Below are 14073 nucleotides of genomic sequence, written 5' to 3'. Positions count from 1 at the left end.
GGCCCTGTTCATCTCTTTATCTTTATTCTGCTTTCTGGAAGATTTCTCTGATTTTATATTCCAGTATTTTTACTGAGTTTAAGATTTTCTGTTGTCTATTATATTTGTAATTTCCAAAAGTTCTTTTTAATAGCATCCTGTTCTTATTTCATGCATGCTATTTCTGTTTCATCCTTCTCAGCAGGGAAAGGGAGCTGAATTTGCTAGGAGTGGTCTCATTCATTTTCTAGAGTTTTGCCTACTGTCCTGTGTCTTTTAGCCTTTGTTATAGGGCAAGCCACTCTAAAACTTAGTGGTGTAAAACAGTGATGGTTTATAATTTCTCACAATTCTATGAGTTGGTTGGTTAGGATGGCCTCTCACACATGTCTAGCAGTTGGCAGCCTGGTTGGCCTTGGGAGCCTCAGCTAGAATGGCTTATCCCTGTTTATATATCCTTTCATCTGCCGGTAGAGTAGCCTGGGCTTTTTCACATGGTGTTCTCAGGATAGCATTAAAGATGGTGAGAATAGAGCTGCATGGCCTCTCTCTCTTGAGGCTTAAGGTTGGGACCGAGTAACATCACTTCCATCACATTCTATTCCTCAAAAAAATAAGTTGTAAGGCTATCCCAGATTCAGGGGATGATTCAACAGACTCTGCTTCTTGATGAAAAAAGTTGTATAGTTGTATAGTTCTCATGTGTGGTTATTTAGTAATTTGTTATACTCCACTCTTTCCCTTTCAGCACCTCATCTTAACCTCCCCTGTGCTTCTTGTCCAGCTTCAGAGCTAAACCATTTATTATTTCTCCATCTAATTTCCGATATCATATTCAGGGTTGCAAGTACCTCACAGTTTCATGGAAGATAGAATTTGTATTTTGTTCCTTGTACTTTATACTGTGTGGGGATAATTTTAGAGGGAAGTAGATGGAAACATCTTCACTTCACCATTTTATGAGGGGAAGTATTCTTTTTTTTTTTTTTTTTTAATTTTATTTATTTATTTATTTATTTATGGCTGTGTTGGGTCTTCGTTTCTGTGCTAGGGCTTTCTCTAGTTGCGGCAAGCGGGGGCCACTCTTCATCGCGGTGCGCGGGCCTCTCACTGTCGCGGCCTCTCTTGTTGCGGAGCGCAGGCTCAGTAATTGTGGCTCACGGGCCTAGTTGCTCCGCGGCATGTGGGATCTTCCCAGACCAGGGCTCGAACCCGTGTGCCCTGCATTGGCAGGTGGATTCTCAACCACTGCGCCACCAGGGAAGCCCGACTGGAAGTATTCTTTATGAAGATGAATGAGGGTACAGGGGTACAGGGTACATGAGAGGAGAGTTGTCCTTTTTCTATTCATGATGGACAAATCCTTTTCATTTGATCTGTTCACCAACCAATCAAACTTATGAATTGCATCCTTGTCCTGGGTACTATCAGTCCTTGCCACTCATCAGTCTATAATCTTAGGATATAAGATGCATTTACAAAAGTGTAACTAACTTTACCAGGCCTAAGGCACTAGTACCACCTTTGGAACTGGTATCACCTGGATATTATGTACGTGAAGCAACCTATCATTTCCAGAGAGGAAGGGGACACTTTGGCCTGGTTAGTCAAAGGAGGTAACGTGAAGGCAGATGTCAAGAGGGGCATTGGACTTTGATAAGTACACGGTCTAACTACACTGGGGGTTTGTTGATAAGGAGTAATGTAAGCAAAGGACTAGTTGTTCATAAAAAGGTCAGGAGACAGTGAGAGAACCGAAGAGCACCATCTGGTTGGAGCAGAGGCTCTAGAGTAGGAAATGAGTAAGGTAGGTGGAGAACAGATTGTGGGTGTCCTTTCAAGCCATAACAGAGAGCTTTGCCATATTGATGAATTGAAGGGTTTAACAATTTTTTTTTTTTAAAGCCAACGGTTGCTTGGGGGAAAAGTTGTTTGAAAGGGGTGGAAGCTATACAGTTGAAACTTAAATCTGTATTCTAGATGCAAGGAGAAGAGAGACAGCTGGGTGGTGATGGTGGGGATTGAAAGGTGGGAACAGCTGTAAGAGATTATATTAAAGGAAAGATCACAGCTTTGGAGACAGCTTTACTGTACGGGATAAAGATGTGTCCTTGTTGGCTCACTTTGGCTCTAGACCAGGTAAACGGTATTGTCACGAACAGGAGTAGAGAATGTTGAGGAAGGGACCTGATCTTAGAGGAAAGAAGATGGGGTACTTGTGTGTATTGGGTTTGAAGAGATGTTGGGACTTTTGTGTGGAGGTGTCTTTCACAAGCGCTATTAGAAATAAACATTTAGGATGAACACTGAAGCTTATTTTATAAAATTAGTGGCTAAAAGAGTGGAAGAGGCCTTGAATGGGGAGAAAAGAGAAAGAAAAGGAGGAGTATATGACAGAGCCCAGGACCAGATCTTAAGGGTACCCATCAGAGTGGATGGAGAAAGGTAAAAATTAGACAGGCCTAAGAATTCTGTGTATGTGTGTGTGTGTGTACACACCTAAGTACATACACACATTATCCAAATAGATAATGGATGCATTAGGTGTGCACTACAGAAGTCTTGAGAAGTTTAACTGTTGATGATAAAGTCTGAGGATCTGGTTGTTGTATCAGCACCAGACAAGTCAATGCCATAAGTGGGGCCTTGTCGTATGTCCGTGTTTTTATTGCCACATCTCGAAGTCCATGCCATCTTTTTTTATAACAAGCCAGTGTCAATAATTTCTTCCATCACAGAGTTTCAACCATGTATTCCTTAAAGCATGTTCAGTTCCAGTAGGAAGGCACGTTCCAGGCCACAGGATTCCAGGCTGCAGTTGATTATACGCTGCTGAAATAATGTGTAATTTCCAGTGGTGGACCGTGTGGATTGTCATTCCCTTGCCCTGGGCCCTTTCCCCCTCAGTGCCCTCCCCAGCCTCCAGCTCCAGCCTCTCCTCCCTGATTTTTCCAGAAGAAGATGTTTTTGTTTGGTTTTAATAATTTATTAATGTTGATTGAGTTAGGAATTTCTTTTGGTACAATAGTTCTTTACCGCTTAGAACCATAGGTAATTATTCTCTCAGAAATCTGCTTTTTGTTTGAACTCACAACCATAGAATTTAGAAATTTTAAATTCTCAGTATTTAGGACAATATATAACAGTAACTGAAACAAATTCCCAGCCAGGAATTCCCGTGATGTAGCCTGGAGGTTAAGAGTCAGACAAGTCTGGACTTGGCTATTTATTATCTTTTTGAACTCGGGTAAGCTATTCCAGCTCTCTAAGCTTCAGTTCCTCCTATCTGAAGTGGGAATAACAGTAACGCCTACGTTAGAGGGTTGCTGTGAGGGTTAAATGAAATGATTCACGTAGCCTCCTAGCAGTGTCAGATCCTTGGTAAGCACTCAGTGAAAGTTCCCTGTCAACTTCATCATCATGGTCATTGCTACCAACATGTGACTTCTCTGTCTGTCCGTGTCCCCACCCTTCCTAGCAGCCACCTTGATGTCTTTGAATGTTTGAGATCTGCAGTGTTTGAGAACTCCGTCTAGGACGGAGATTGGAAATGAAGCCTTTTCCAGTGGCTGCTAGATATTGAACTGACATCCTGAAATGCCCCAGGCCACTCTGAGTGTGAGATTGTTTTATTTTCAGTGCCCTACAGCAGAGGTGGGCAGTATTGCAAGAAGCTCTTGTCACCCTTCCCATTTTTTGGCATAGAGGCCTCCAAGGTTATAACGTCTTCGGCTGTTAATATATCCCATCCATTCATGTAACATACAATTATGGAGTGCTTTCCGCGTTCCAGATATTGTGCAAGACACTGAGCCTTCAAGGAGGGCACAGTTCCTGCCCTCAAGGAGGGGGAGAGAGAGTCTTGTAAGTGAATGAAATGAAAGGTTTCCCTCTAAGTACTGTATACCCCTTTCTAATGGGTAAGGAGCAGGCTGGTCCTTAACCACTGAAAATACGAAGAGCATGGTCTGGCTGATGGCAACCAGCAGCACATTCTGAATAAGAAGTCACTCAGGAGTATGTGTTCTGCGGCTGGTAGTTTTTTAGCGCAGTGGAACCCCCGATCCCCACGTAGAGAGCAGCGTTATTGTTGTTACACGTTGCCCAGACAGATGCTGGACATTCCCGCTCTTCCCCGATTTGAGCCTGAACCCTTCCATATCAACTAGGGTGACATCTTTCCTTTACAAGCATTAGATATTGATAAATAGTGGAGGAATGGGCTTATGACTTTCAAGAGCCCAGTAAATAACAAGACATTGAACTCCTTTGAAAAAAAAAAACAAAACACAAGTAAGATATAATTCTGGTTCCTAAATTGGATGTGGTGATGGATGAGCAATTTTGGAGACAAGAACAGTTAACATAGTAATTTTGACTATGGTATAATTCTGGGCTACCAATACCAAGACAGACTTTGGACTTCTTCATGATAGGACTTGTTGATGGATGAGAGACCAATGAACACAGACCAACATTGCTGGTTCAGCCTCCATAATCCACAGTAGATCTCTGAGCAGAAAGTCCTGCATGATCACAGGCTGCTTTTGAGCATCTGTGGCTTAGTCATTTTGAGTTTGGATGTCCGTATTATAAACCTGGCAGCACTTTTTGGAAAAACGAATTGAAGCCGGTATTTAATAAGATTGAACTTAAAGTATGTGTCCCATTGACAATAGTTAGTAATCCATCATTATTGTAAAAGGACAACTTGGGGATATATGATAAATATCATCTATTTTGCTTTTTATATTTATTCAAATGATAAAGTTTTGCTTATAACTGATAGATGAGCCATTGTTTTAATCCCCTTTGGTGACAAAAGGTGATTTCTTGGCCAGCCACTCTCAGCATCGTGTCTTCTGTGTACAGGGAGGCTCATGCATCTGTACGCAGTGTGCGTGGACTGCCTGGAAGGGGTTCACAAGATCATCTGCATCAAGTGTAAGTCGCGGTGGGATGGCAGCTGGCACCAGCTGGGCACCATGTACACCTATGACATCCTGGCCGCCTCTCCATGTTGTCAGGTTGGTATTTACCCCACAGAGCGAGTAGTGGGTGCTATCAGGCTTCTGTCCCCAAGTGAATGCAGAGGAGTTAGAGGCAGCACTGCGGTTACGTTGGAGGAGGTGGGAGGGTGTGGAGAACGTGCTTCAGGAGTGAGCAGCCATGGGACTCCCCAAAGTCCAGCAGTGATGGTTGATTTACTGCAGCGTGGTGCTGCTGTTACTGGAATACTAGGCAGTCATTAAAAGGGATCTTGTAATTATGTGGGAAATATTTTCAGTATTTTAAGTCAAAAAAGCCGCCTTTAAATGGCAGAATAATATGCTTCCATTTGTAAAAAGTGAACATGAAAAGGAACCTGCTAGCCTATTACCAGAGGTTGTCTCTGGGTGGTGGGATGCTGAGTGGTTCCTTTAGTTTTCTTTTTGCTTACTTATACTTTTTAAGGTTTTATATGATTAACATAGTTTCTAGTAAGAAAAGGTTGTCATTTAAAAGGAAAGAAGAAAGTTTCACTTTCTTTAATAGACAGGATTTTCTTTTTGTTTCGTTTCTGTGCGACAGTGCAGTTATCCAGGAACTGCCTGCCCTGTCAGGTGTTTGAGGTTGACTTGAAAGATTTGAAGTCCTTAAAGCTCTGCTAAGGGGGGACATATTCTGATGCTAAGAAAGCATCTGAACTTTAGCTGTCATGAGGAAAAGAGGGAAGTATTAACATTGGAAAATGCCTTACATAAGTCCATAGAAACACAGGAGACAAAACAAAATCCTTGGAAGTATCTTGATTTATTTCCAAGTGCTTTGGAAAAGAAAACACTTGCTGTATAATTCTTTGATATTCATGGATTGGAGAGATATTTTCCTTCCCTCTTAAGTGGCTAAGTCTTTAATATAAATACCTGATAAACATTTCATTAGTTTTATTACACAGTTTTATATCTTTAGCATTATGGTTTGACTTTTATAAAGAGAATATCCTTACCATTAGCAGTTTATTCAGAAGATAAGCTGTGTTGGTTGAATTAAAAGGTTGGCACAGTTGGTATTTCAGCTATGCTGTGTCTGTACTAGTGATCTTAGAAATATGGTCGTGAGAGACCTGAATGGCCATCTGTAGCCTGTCGTTTGATTCCAGATAGGGTTGACTCCTTTTACGCTATTCTCATACATGGACCACATTTCCATTTAAAACTTAGCCTTGGAAGTGAGATATCATTGTCTTTTAGTTATTCACTGTAGCATTTTATAATACCCACTGTTCCTTGATGCCAGCTCTTGAAATGAGGGGAACAAAAGGAAGGGACTCCTCTCTCCCACACACACCAAACAGGGTTATCTTTTAAAGAAATAAGGAAGTGAAAGAATGTGTGGGCCTATAACTCATAGAGTGTTAGCACTGGAAAAGACTCTTATTTTCCACATACAGTGGAGGCCGAAACAATTAGAATGTTTCTCCCAGGTCTACCTGCACGTGTCCCAGCCATGGCCGCAACCTCTGTCACTCCCAGTCTGGTGCTCTTTCTACTCCACCGCTGAAAGGCACTGGGGTTATTTCCTCATCTTCAGGGAGAAAAGCAGAATGGCATCCTGCCACACCCAGCCTGCTGTTCCTCACTATATATTTCTTCCTTAAAACAATTTAAGCCCAAACACTTCTTTTCTGGCCCCTTACTGAAATGGAAAACAGGTTTGATTACTTTTGGCTTAAAAAAAAATCAATTAACTATATTCACTGAGAAGGTACAAGTGTTAAACACTATTAAGGCATCAAGGAGTGTCTTCCAATAAGACTTCGAGGCCAAAATAAGCAGGAATTCATTATTAGAAAGGAATAATAGGTTAAAGAGACTGGTTAAAGAGAGAGGTTTGCTTAGAATCTCACTTTTAATATTGTTCAGAGAGATTAGTCAGTTAAAAGGGAGTTTATCTCAGGTTACAGAAAGGTAGTCCATGTAATGGCTAAGAGGGTAGGCTCTGGAGTAAGCTACTGTGGTTCAGATCTCAGCCCTTCCGCTTTATCACCACGTGCCTCAGTTCCATCATCTAAAATTCATGTACTACTACCTACCTACAGGAGCGTTTTGAGGACAAAATGAGATTATACTTCTCTATTACCTTTTTAGAATGAGTCTGAATTGAGAGTCTGTTATAATTTCTGGTTATTCACTGAAGTCCTTGGACCTGTTGCTGAGAGCTTGGGTCTTGTGCTCTTAGAGGGAGGCTGGGGCATGAAGAAAGGTACAGTGTGCTTGCAGGTTCCAGAAGCCTCAGGGTAAGCGTGGCCCTTATTCGTGGATCCTCAATTTTACTAGAGTATTTCAGGGAAATTTTATTTTTACCCCAAAGAAAACAGAAATGTAGTAACGAGTAGAATGAAAAATGTCTATGGATTTTAAAAATAAACAAAAAAAATCTTCAAAGAAATTTCATGCAGGTTTGGATGAGGGAAGTTGGTTTCAGTCACTTTTTAAAATCCAGGGGGCAGAGATTTCCAACTGTTAGGGGAACTTTACCGGAGAAGTTTAGGCAGTACAAGTTGAGAATTTTCTTCCCACCAGTAGGAGTAATTACTAGCAGTGCTGCACGTCGGGAGAGAAGAGTCATTCATCTTTCAGGCTGATGGGTGAATATTTGAGTGTATATCTCATGCTTATCTGATGCTCTGCATACCCTGTTTTGGGTAAGAAAAGGGATGCTTTACTAAACTCTTGATCAGGTTCCCAGGTAGAGCAGTCTCACGTTCTGGTTGGTCTGACGTGGGCTGCGCTGTGAGGTGGAGGGGTACTGTGGCTCACGGCATCTTGTGTTCCCCCCCCCCCCAGGCCCGCCTGAACTGTAAGCATTGCGGGAAGCCAGTGATCGACGTGCGGATTGGGATGCAGTACTTCTCCGAGTACAGCAACGTCCAGCAGTGTCCACACTGTGGCAACCTGGACTACCATTTCGTGAAGCCATTTTCCTCCTTCAAAGTCCTCGAAGCTTATTGATGAAAGCTTTGCTTTAGTAATAGCTATTTTATTGATATTATTACTTTATTACATATCTTTTTTAGGGAAGCCTTCTGTGACATTCATTTCTTTTCTAATTGAAAGGAGAGTTCCTTTGTGTATGTGTGCCACTAAAAGGGGGGCTGCCCCTTGCCTTCTCTTGACTCCCGAGTGTTAGCCTGTGGTCACGACCAGAGCCCAGCCGGTACTCCTGTGAGCTTGGGGGAGCGGTTAACTATCACTAAGAGTCTCTCGGGCAGCTTTTAGGGTGGTGGGGAGGATGGGGTAAACTTAGGAAAGGGATTATGTGGTCATAAACTGAGAGCATGGTAGGAGCTGGGAAGAAACTCTTACTAAAATGTTAACTGTCTAAAGGCCCACTTTTAGATCTCCTCTGGGCCTTGGGAAAAACATGTGACAAGTGAATGTAATCTGTGCCTGGAGAGCTGCTGGTGTGTTTGTCCACCTTGGTTTGGCGTTCCGCAGCGCATGCTGGCCTGCAGTTTCCCCTCACTGACAGATCATTGGAAGGTGGACATGAGCCCTGATTCTATCCCTGTTGTAGTTTAGCAGCCAGTTTTCATACTGAAAATAATATCCAAATTATAAGGCATATGAAAGTATATATTTTTAGGTAAGCTGACCTATAACAAAGAGAATATGCTAAATGAATTTGGAAATGATGCAGACTGACTCAAGAGGGCAAAAAGGCAGAACGCTGTCATTTGAACTGTGTCTTTGAAGTTGGTCAAACAAGCTCTTAAGGAGAATCCAAGAATAACATGATTTGAGCGGTACTGATTTATATAGGTTGCACTGTCGAAGTGCCATTTGATGTCAGATTCTTCTCACAGGTAAATCTCACAGCCACAGACCCTAACTGGTGAGTTTCAGAACCAATTGCCACACTTGTCTTCCCCCCAAATTGCGTATGGCTGCATTTTACCCCTTTAATGCTGCGTTTCCCAAATCGAAGATTTTGCCCTAAGAAGGAAAGGAAAAAATTATTTGTGAGCCTTTGAGGAAAAGAATAATTTTAGTATTTCTTTTTAAAGTGTTTCATTTTGGAAAATCACTGATTATAATGCATAACAATATGTTTGAAAATAGATTATTCTGAAGATCTCCATGATACCTTACCATTGGTGAAGAAGATGATAATTTACAGAACTTGATTGGTCAGAGCAATGAGCTTTTCAAAATCCCAGCCTTCTGTTTATTAGAGCTTTCTGATTTAAGTAGACTGATACCCCATACCTTTAGAGAACTGGAATTGGAATATGATTTCTCAAAAATGAATTTGATAATTTCAACTATAATACACATATATGCTAAAAGAATGTTGAAAATATGATCCTTTTATGGGTAGCTAAATTTGGGGTTATGTGAATATTTTCTATTATTTAGTTTATACCATTTTTTTCCTCAGAAAAACAGTTGTTTTTCCTCTCAGAAGTGTTTAGGCATCATTGCAAGTGAGTTTCAGTTCTGCTACATGGAATATTTGATGTTTTGTTTGAAAGAACACAGCTGACTGTGAGGGATTGACTAATATTCTTTATCTTTCGGTTTGCATGATTGTAATTCGGCTGACCACATCCAGTTTGATGTTTGATGATCTGAAGAATATCACAGTGAGGGGAAATGCTGAATGCCTGTAAGAAGCAGCAAATTGTCATTGGTCTCACAGTATTGGATGCAAGGAAAAGAGGTCTATAGGACACATCCCTTGCAAATTTGTCTTTAATACACAAAGCTGTAACTGAACTAGCTGTTTCGCTCTTGATTCTCTCATGTACCCAGTTATAAAAATTAGTGAGTTTCTCTTGTCTTCAGAGTACCATTGGATTTTATTTCTGAATTTAAAATGAATAGTAAAATGTTTGTAATGCTGTTCTTTAACCCACCAAAATTTCTCAAGGGAAACCTGCTTGTATTGTTGTTCTGAAGCTTCAAGTTTACATAGAGATCACGTTCAGCAAGCTCCTCAGCCTAAAACTTCTGCAAGTGTAGCGTCTGATGCATTCACTATTTTCTCCTTATATTGTTGTCTACTCCGAGAAATAAGTATGAGGAAGTTTCACTGTAAGTGAGTAAAATTTGCTTTTGGCATTTATTTTGATGATTAAGTTAGGATTCTATGGGTGCTGAATTGATATAAAAGGAGAGGCATAGGTATCATATCCGAGAGTATCTTTTGCCTTTAAGGCATTGCATTCTTGTCTAAAATGGAAAATTTGGCTGATTTGAGAATAAAATGTAATTGAGTATGCAACCATGTGAAGAATAAATTTTATTTTGGAATCTGCTGACCTTAATATTTTCTCTACACTTTCTCAAAGTACTTTGCTCTGAGTACCTTGATAGGAATTGGAATATATCAGAAAAGATGATTATTTTTGTTGTGGTTTGGATATTAAAGGATATTAGTCACCCAAGAGATCCACTTTCTGTTTTTCTGATAAATAGTGTTCAGTAACATGAACCTACTCGTAAGTGATTAACAAGTGATTTTTATCTACTTTAACTTGTTTTATTTTTAAGAGTTATACCTTGAACAAATAAAATTACCTGCTTTAGTTTAATGGGAAGACTGTTTCTGATCATCTCGTCTTCTTCTCTTCAGGCCAGCTCAGTTCTTCACTCTCTTCTGGTTGCGCTTGAAGCAGTTGATATACTGGGTTTACACCTTAAAAGATAGACATCTGCTGTGAAGTTAGGGAGTGGGGTGAATTATCCCATTGTAATTAAGAAAGAGCTTTCCCCAAACAGTCTTTAATTCCCAGTTTTTGTAAAAGAAGCTCATTCATTTTCTGAGTAAAAAGTATTTTCGAATCTGTCTGGGGGGAAATTAACTCATCAGGAAAATATTATTAGGTGTTTAAACCCTAAAACGAACAGATAAACTGATACGTAACTTATTAGATCACCCAAACTAACTTGCTGAAATCTTTTGTTTCGTCCTGTAAGATCAATGCTTAACATGCAGTCTCTCCTCCCGTGCCCAGGTCAGTAACTCCAGGCTGCTCTTCTCTTTAGTCTCATGGTAGCAGCTGTTGGGTAATTTTAGTCGGAGGTTGGGGAGGAGGTGAGGAGAAAGTGCTCTTGTTCAGTGTTTTGTTTCCTATAAAAGGATGCTGCCTAACCCAGCTCATCTCTGTGTCCTGTTGACTTTATTATTATTCCAGGTAATTGCAAGAAAATATAATGAATGGGCATCATTAACACCAGCTCAAAAACATATTCTTATCAGTGAAGATTTCTTGTCAAATGTCTTAGATTGCACTTTTGTTGAGGGAAGACAGTGTAAATAGTTAAAGAATGTTGATAAAATTGAAACATTTGGTTATGGAATTGTGTGGTGTTAGAGGGTTTCTGTTTGTGAAATGTATGTATTAAAAATAATAAAATTTCAGAAACTAACATTGTATTCTCTCTTTAGTGTGTCAATTTATTTTTCACTGGGATTCCAGGTTTTTGAACTTGGGATTGTTTGATAAGAAAAGATAGTAGAGAAGACATTCTGAGGGTTTGATCTCTATTCAGGTAGCCATTTCAAAGTCACTACTGCAGCTAATAAAAACTACGAACTTTTTATTCTGTTTGAAAGTGATGTACCACATGTAAATTCCCTTTGCAACAAAATAAGCATTCTGTATAACAAAGTTGGTTCCATGTGGATAATCCACAATTATTGTTCTGGTTATAGGGAATTCTATTGACTAAGTAGATAATCCTATTCTACAATTTGTTGTTGTTGCTTCTAGGCCTGTAACAATTTTCATAATGAAAAGACTGGATTATATCCTTCTTCATTATAAGAAAATGAGAACTGAGTTGCTGTTAAAATTCTTGCTGACTTGCACTGTGATCTAGTTTAGCTTATCTTTCAAATTTCCTCATCCCCTTCATTTCAGATATTATACTCAGCCAATGGACTGAAATCCACAAAGTCATAAGAACACAGGAAACGTGGGTGAAGAAAGAGTCTCCAGTGGATTCACAGCCTGTCTTACCATTATTTACTACAGACATCTGAGGCGTAAATTTTATTTCATTTAAAGCCATAACGACTTGGGATGTTACACTTGTGATAGTGTTATTTATATCAACAAAATTCCTTTGCAATTGAAAGGAAAATACAGTTCTTACTATAATAGAAAGAAAAAAACCAAAGTTAAACAGTGATTATTAAGAATTAAGTTTAATGGAAGAAAATCTTATTTGTTCTTAGTGGTTTCCATTTCTTTAAACCTTGCTTATATTGTTTTGACTTCAATTTAGCAGCAATTAGATTGCTAATTATATAGGTTATTTCTCTAGTAAAGAGTTAAATTTTGGAAGAAAAAAAAGCTTTTCTTGAGCTTTTGTTCTTTTCATGTTCTTTCAGCTCTCTATACACAGGATAAATGTTACCTACTGAATGTGAAATATCTTTGAAGATAGTAAAGTGTTATATAGATGTACTAGAAATAATGTATTTTTAAAGAATACTTTTCTTCTAATCGCAGCCTTTAGCGTTGTGATCGTCACTTTATATAAGCTCGATTTGGTATTGCTAAGCCTCAAGGACAGCAAAAACATTGTAAAAATAAGCAAAGTACTTGTCTCATGGTGTTCAGTAAAAACACTGATTACATTTGTCAGTGTCCAAATGGAATCTGCCCGTATAGCACTGTTTCCTGGTGATGGACACCATGCCAAGTGGTTCTGATACACTTGTTTGAAAGTTTAGATCATATCTTAAAGTCAAGTTTGGAACTATCTAATTGCATTCCTCACAAGCCTCAAAGTATTATAGAAAACTCATAGCCATAAGGTCATAGAATTAGAGATACCAGAATTTAGAGCAGGGACTGTGGTTTTTGTCGTATTCACATAGTGTGTGTGTATGTGTGTGTGTGTATGTGTATATATATTTTTTTAATTGAAGTATAGTTGATTTATAGCATTATATTAGTTTCAGGTGTGCAACATAGTGATTCTATATTTTTATAGATTATACTCCATTTAAAATTATTGTAAAATATTGGCTGTATTCCCTGTGCTATACCATATATCCTTGTAGTTTATATATTTTATACATAGTAGTTTGTACCTCTTAATCCCTTCCCCCATCTTGCCCCGCCCCCTCCCTCTCCCTGCTGGTAACCACTAGTTTGTTCTCTGTTTTGTTACATTCGTTTGTGTGTTTAAATCGTATTGACTATTGTACTCATTTTAGAGTTAAACTGAGGCCCAGAGAACTTAAATCTACATAAATAAGTCCGTGTAGTTCACGGCTGACTGGGCATTAAGTCTGGATTCCTTCTCCTAGTCCTCAAAATGACATCAGTGGGTGGGTACTTTGTTTTTGGTTGAGAACTTTGGGTTTGTTTTTACAAGGCGCTGGATGTGAAAGGTACAGTAGCCCTTGCTTCAGCAGCCCAGGTGGAAGTAATTCTGAGAGGCCTTGCTGAGACCCTTGCATGAGGGTGACGAGCACATTTGAAAGCATCCCCTGTTTTTAGAAAGAAGAAAACAAATGGGAACACTTCTAACTTCTAAAAGGGAGAAATAATATTTGAAATCAATAGTTGTGTCTTTTATCTCATTTTTTGTGCATTCATTTGTTGACTTCTGTTCCCTTTTGTTAAGATCAATCATTGCTTGAGGAGAACTGCGTCTGAGTGTAAGGTGACATTTTAACAGTCTACACTAGGAATCCATCATTCTATTCACTTTGGGATCTGACTTTGAGATGTTTCTGGATTCAACCCCGTCAGGCGGTCGGATCTGACAGCTTTGGTCTACCCAATTGGGGCAGGGTTTTCCTTTTCAAACTTTTCAGACAGTTGCCCTTGGTGTGTTTCACTTTGAGTTTCTCTTCAGTACTCTTCTTTCTGAAGCTCTTGTATTTCAGACTTTGAGTTGCTAAACCTGGTCACTGTTTATTTGTAGTGCTGGTTACATGTCTGAGACAATTAAAATTTTTCATGGTGTAGGGGTTGTCTCTTGAGATAATAATTAGTGATATTCCTAGTTATTGCAAAACCATGGGTTGGCAATCAGTGCCTTACACTTTCTTGTTATTTGCATCACATTAACGAATCACATATTT

The 14073-nt window shown here is 39.5% G+C and overlaps 1 protein-coding gene across 1 annotated transcript in view; it reads left to right on the top strand.

Annotated features, from left to right (window-relative positions):
* HECA (hdc homolog, cell cycle regulator) overlaps nucleotides 1-11419 on the top strand; it is a 43444-nt gene extending 32025 nt beyond the window's left edge. Inside the window, exons 3-4 of the mRNA XM_061207482.1 lie at nucleotides 4852-5006; nucleotides 7809-11419. Coding sequence (XP_061063465.1) covers nucleotides 4852-5006; nucleotides 7809-7973 — 320 coding nt within the window. The 3' untranslated portion in view covers nucleotides 7974-11419. The remainder of the gene's footprint in view (nucleotides 1-4851; nucleotides 5007-7808) is intronic.
* The last annotated feature ends 2654 nt before the right edge of the window (nucleotides 11420-14073 follow it).

The sequence above is a fragment of the Eubalaena glacialis genome, chromosome 12 (assembly GCF_028564815.1).
Source record: "Eubalaena glacialis isolate mEubGla1 chromosome 12, mEubGla1.1.hap2.+ XY, whole genome shotgun sequence".
Classification (NCBI taxonomy): domain Eukaryota; kingdom Metazoa; phylum Chordata; class Mammalia; order Artiodactyla; family Balaenidae; genus Eubalaena; species Eubalaena glacialis.
The sequence above is the reverse complement of the archived record's forward strand: the minus strand, read 5'-3'. Positions and strand labels throughout refer to the sequence as shown.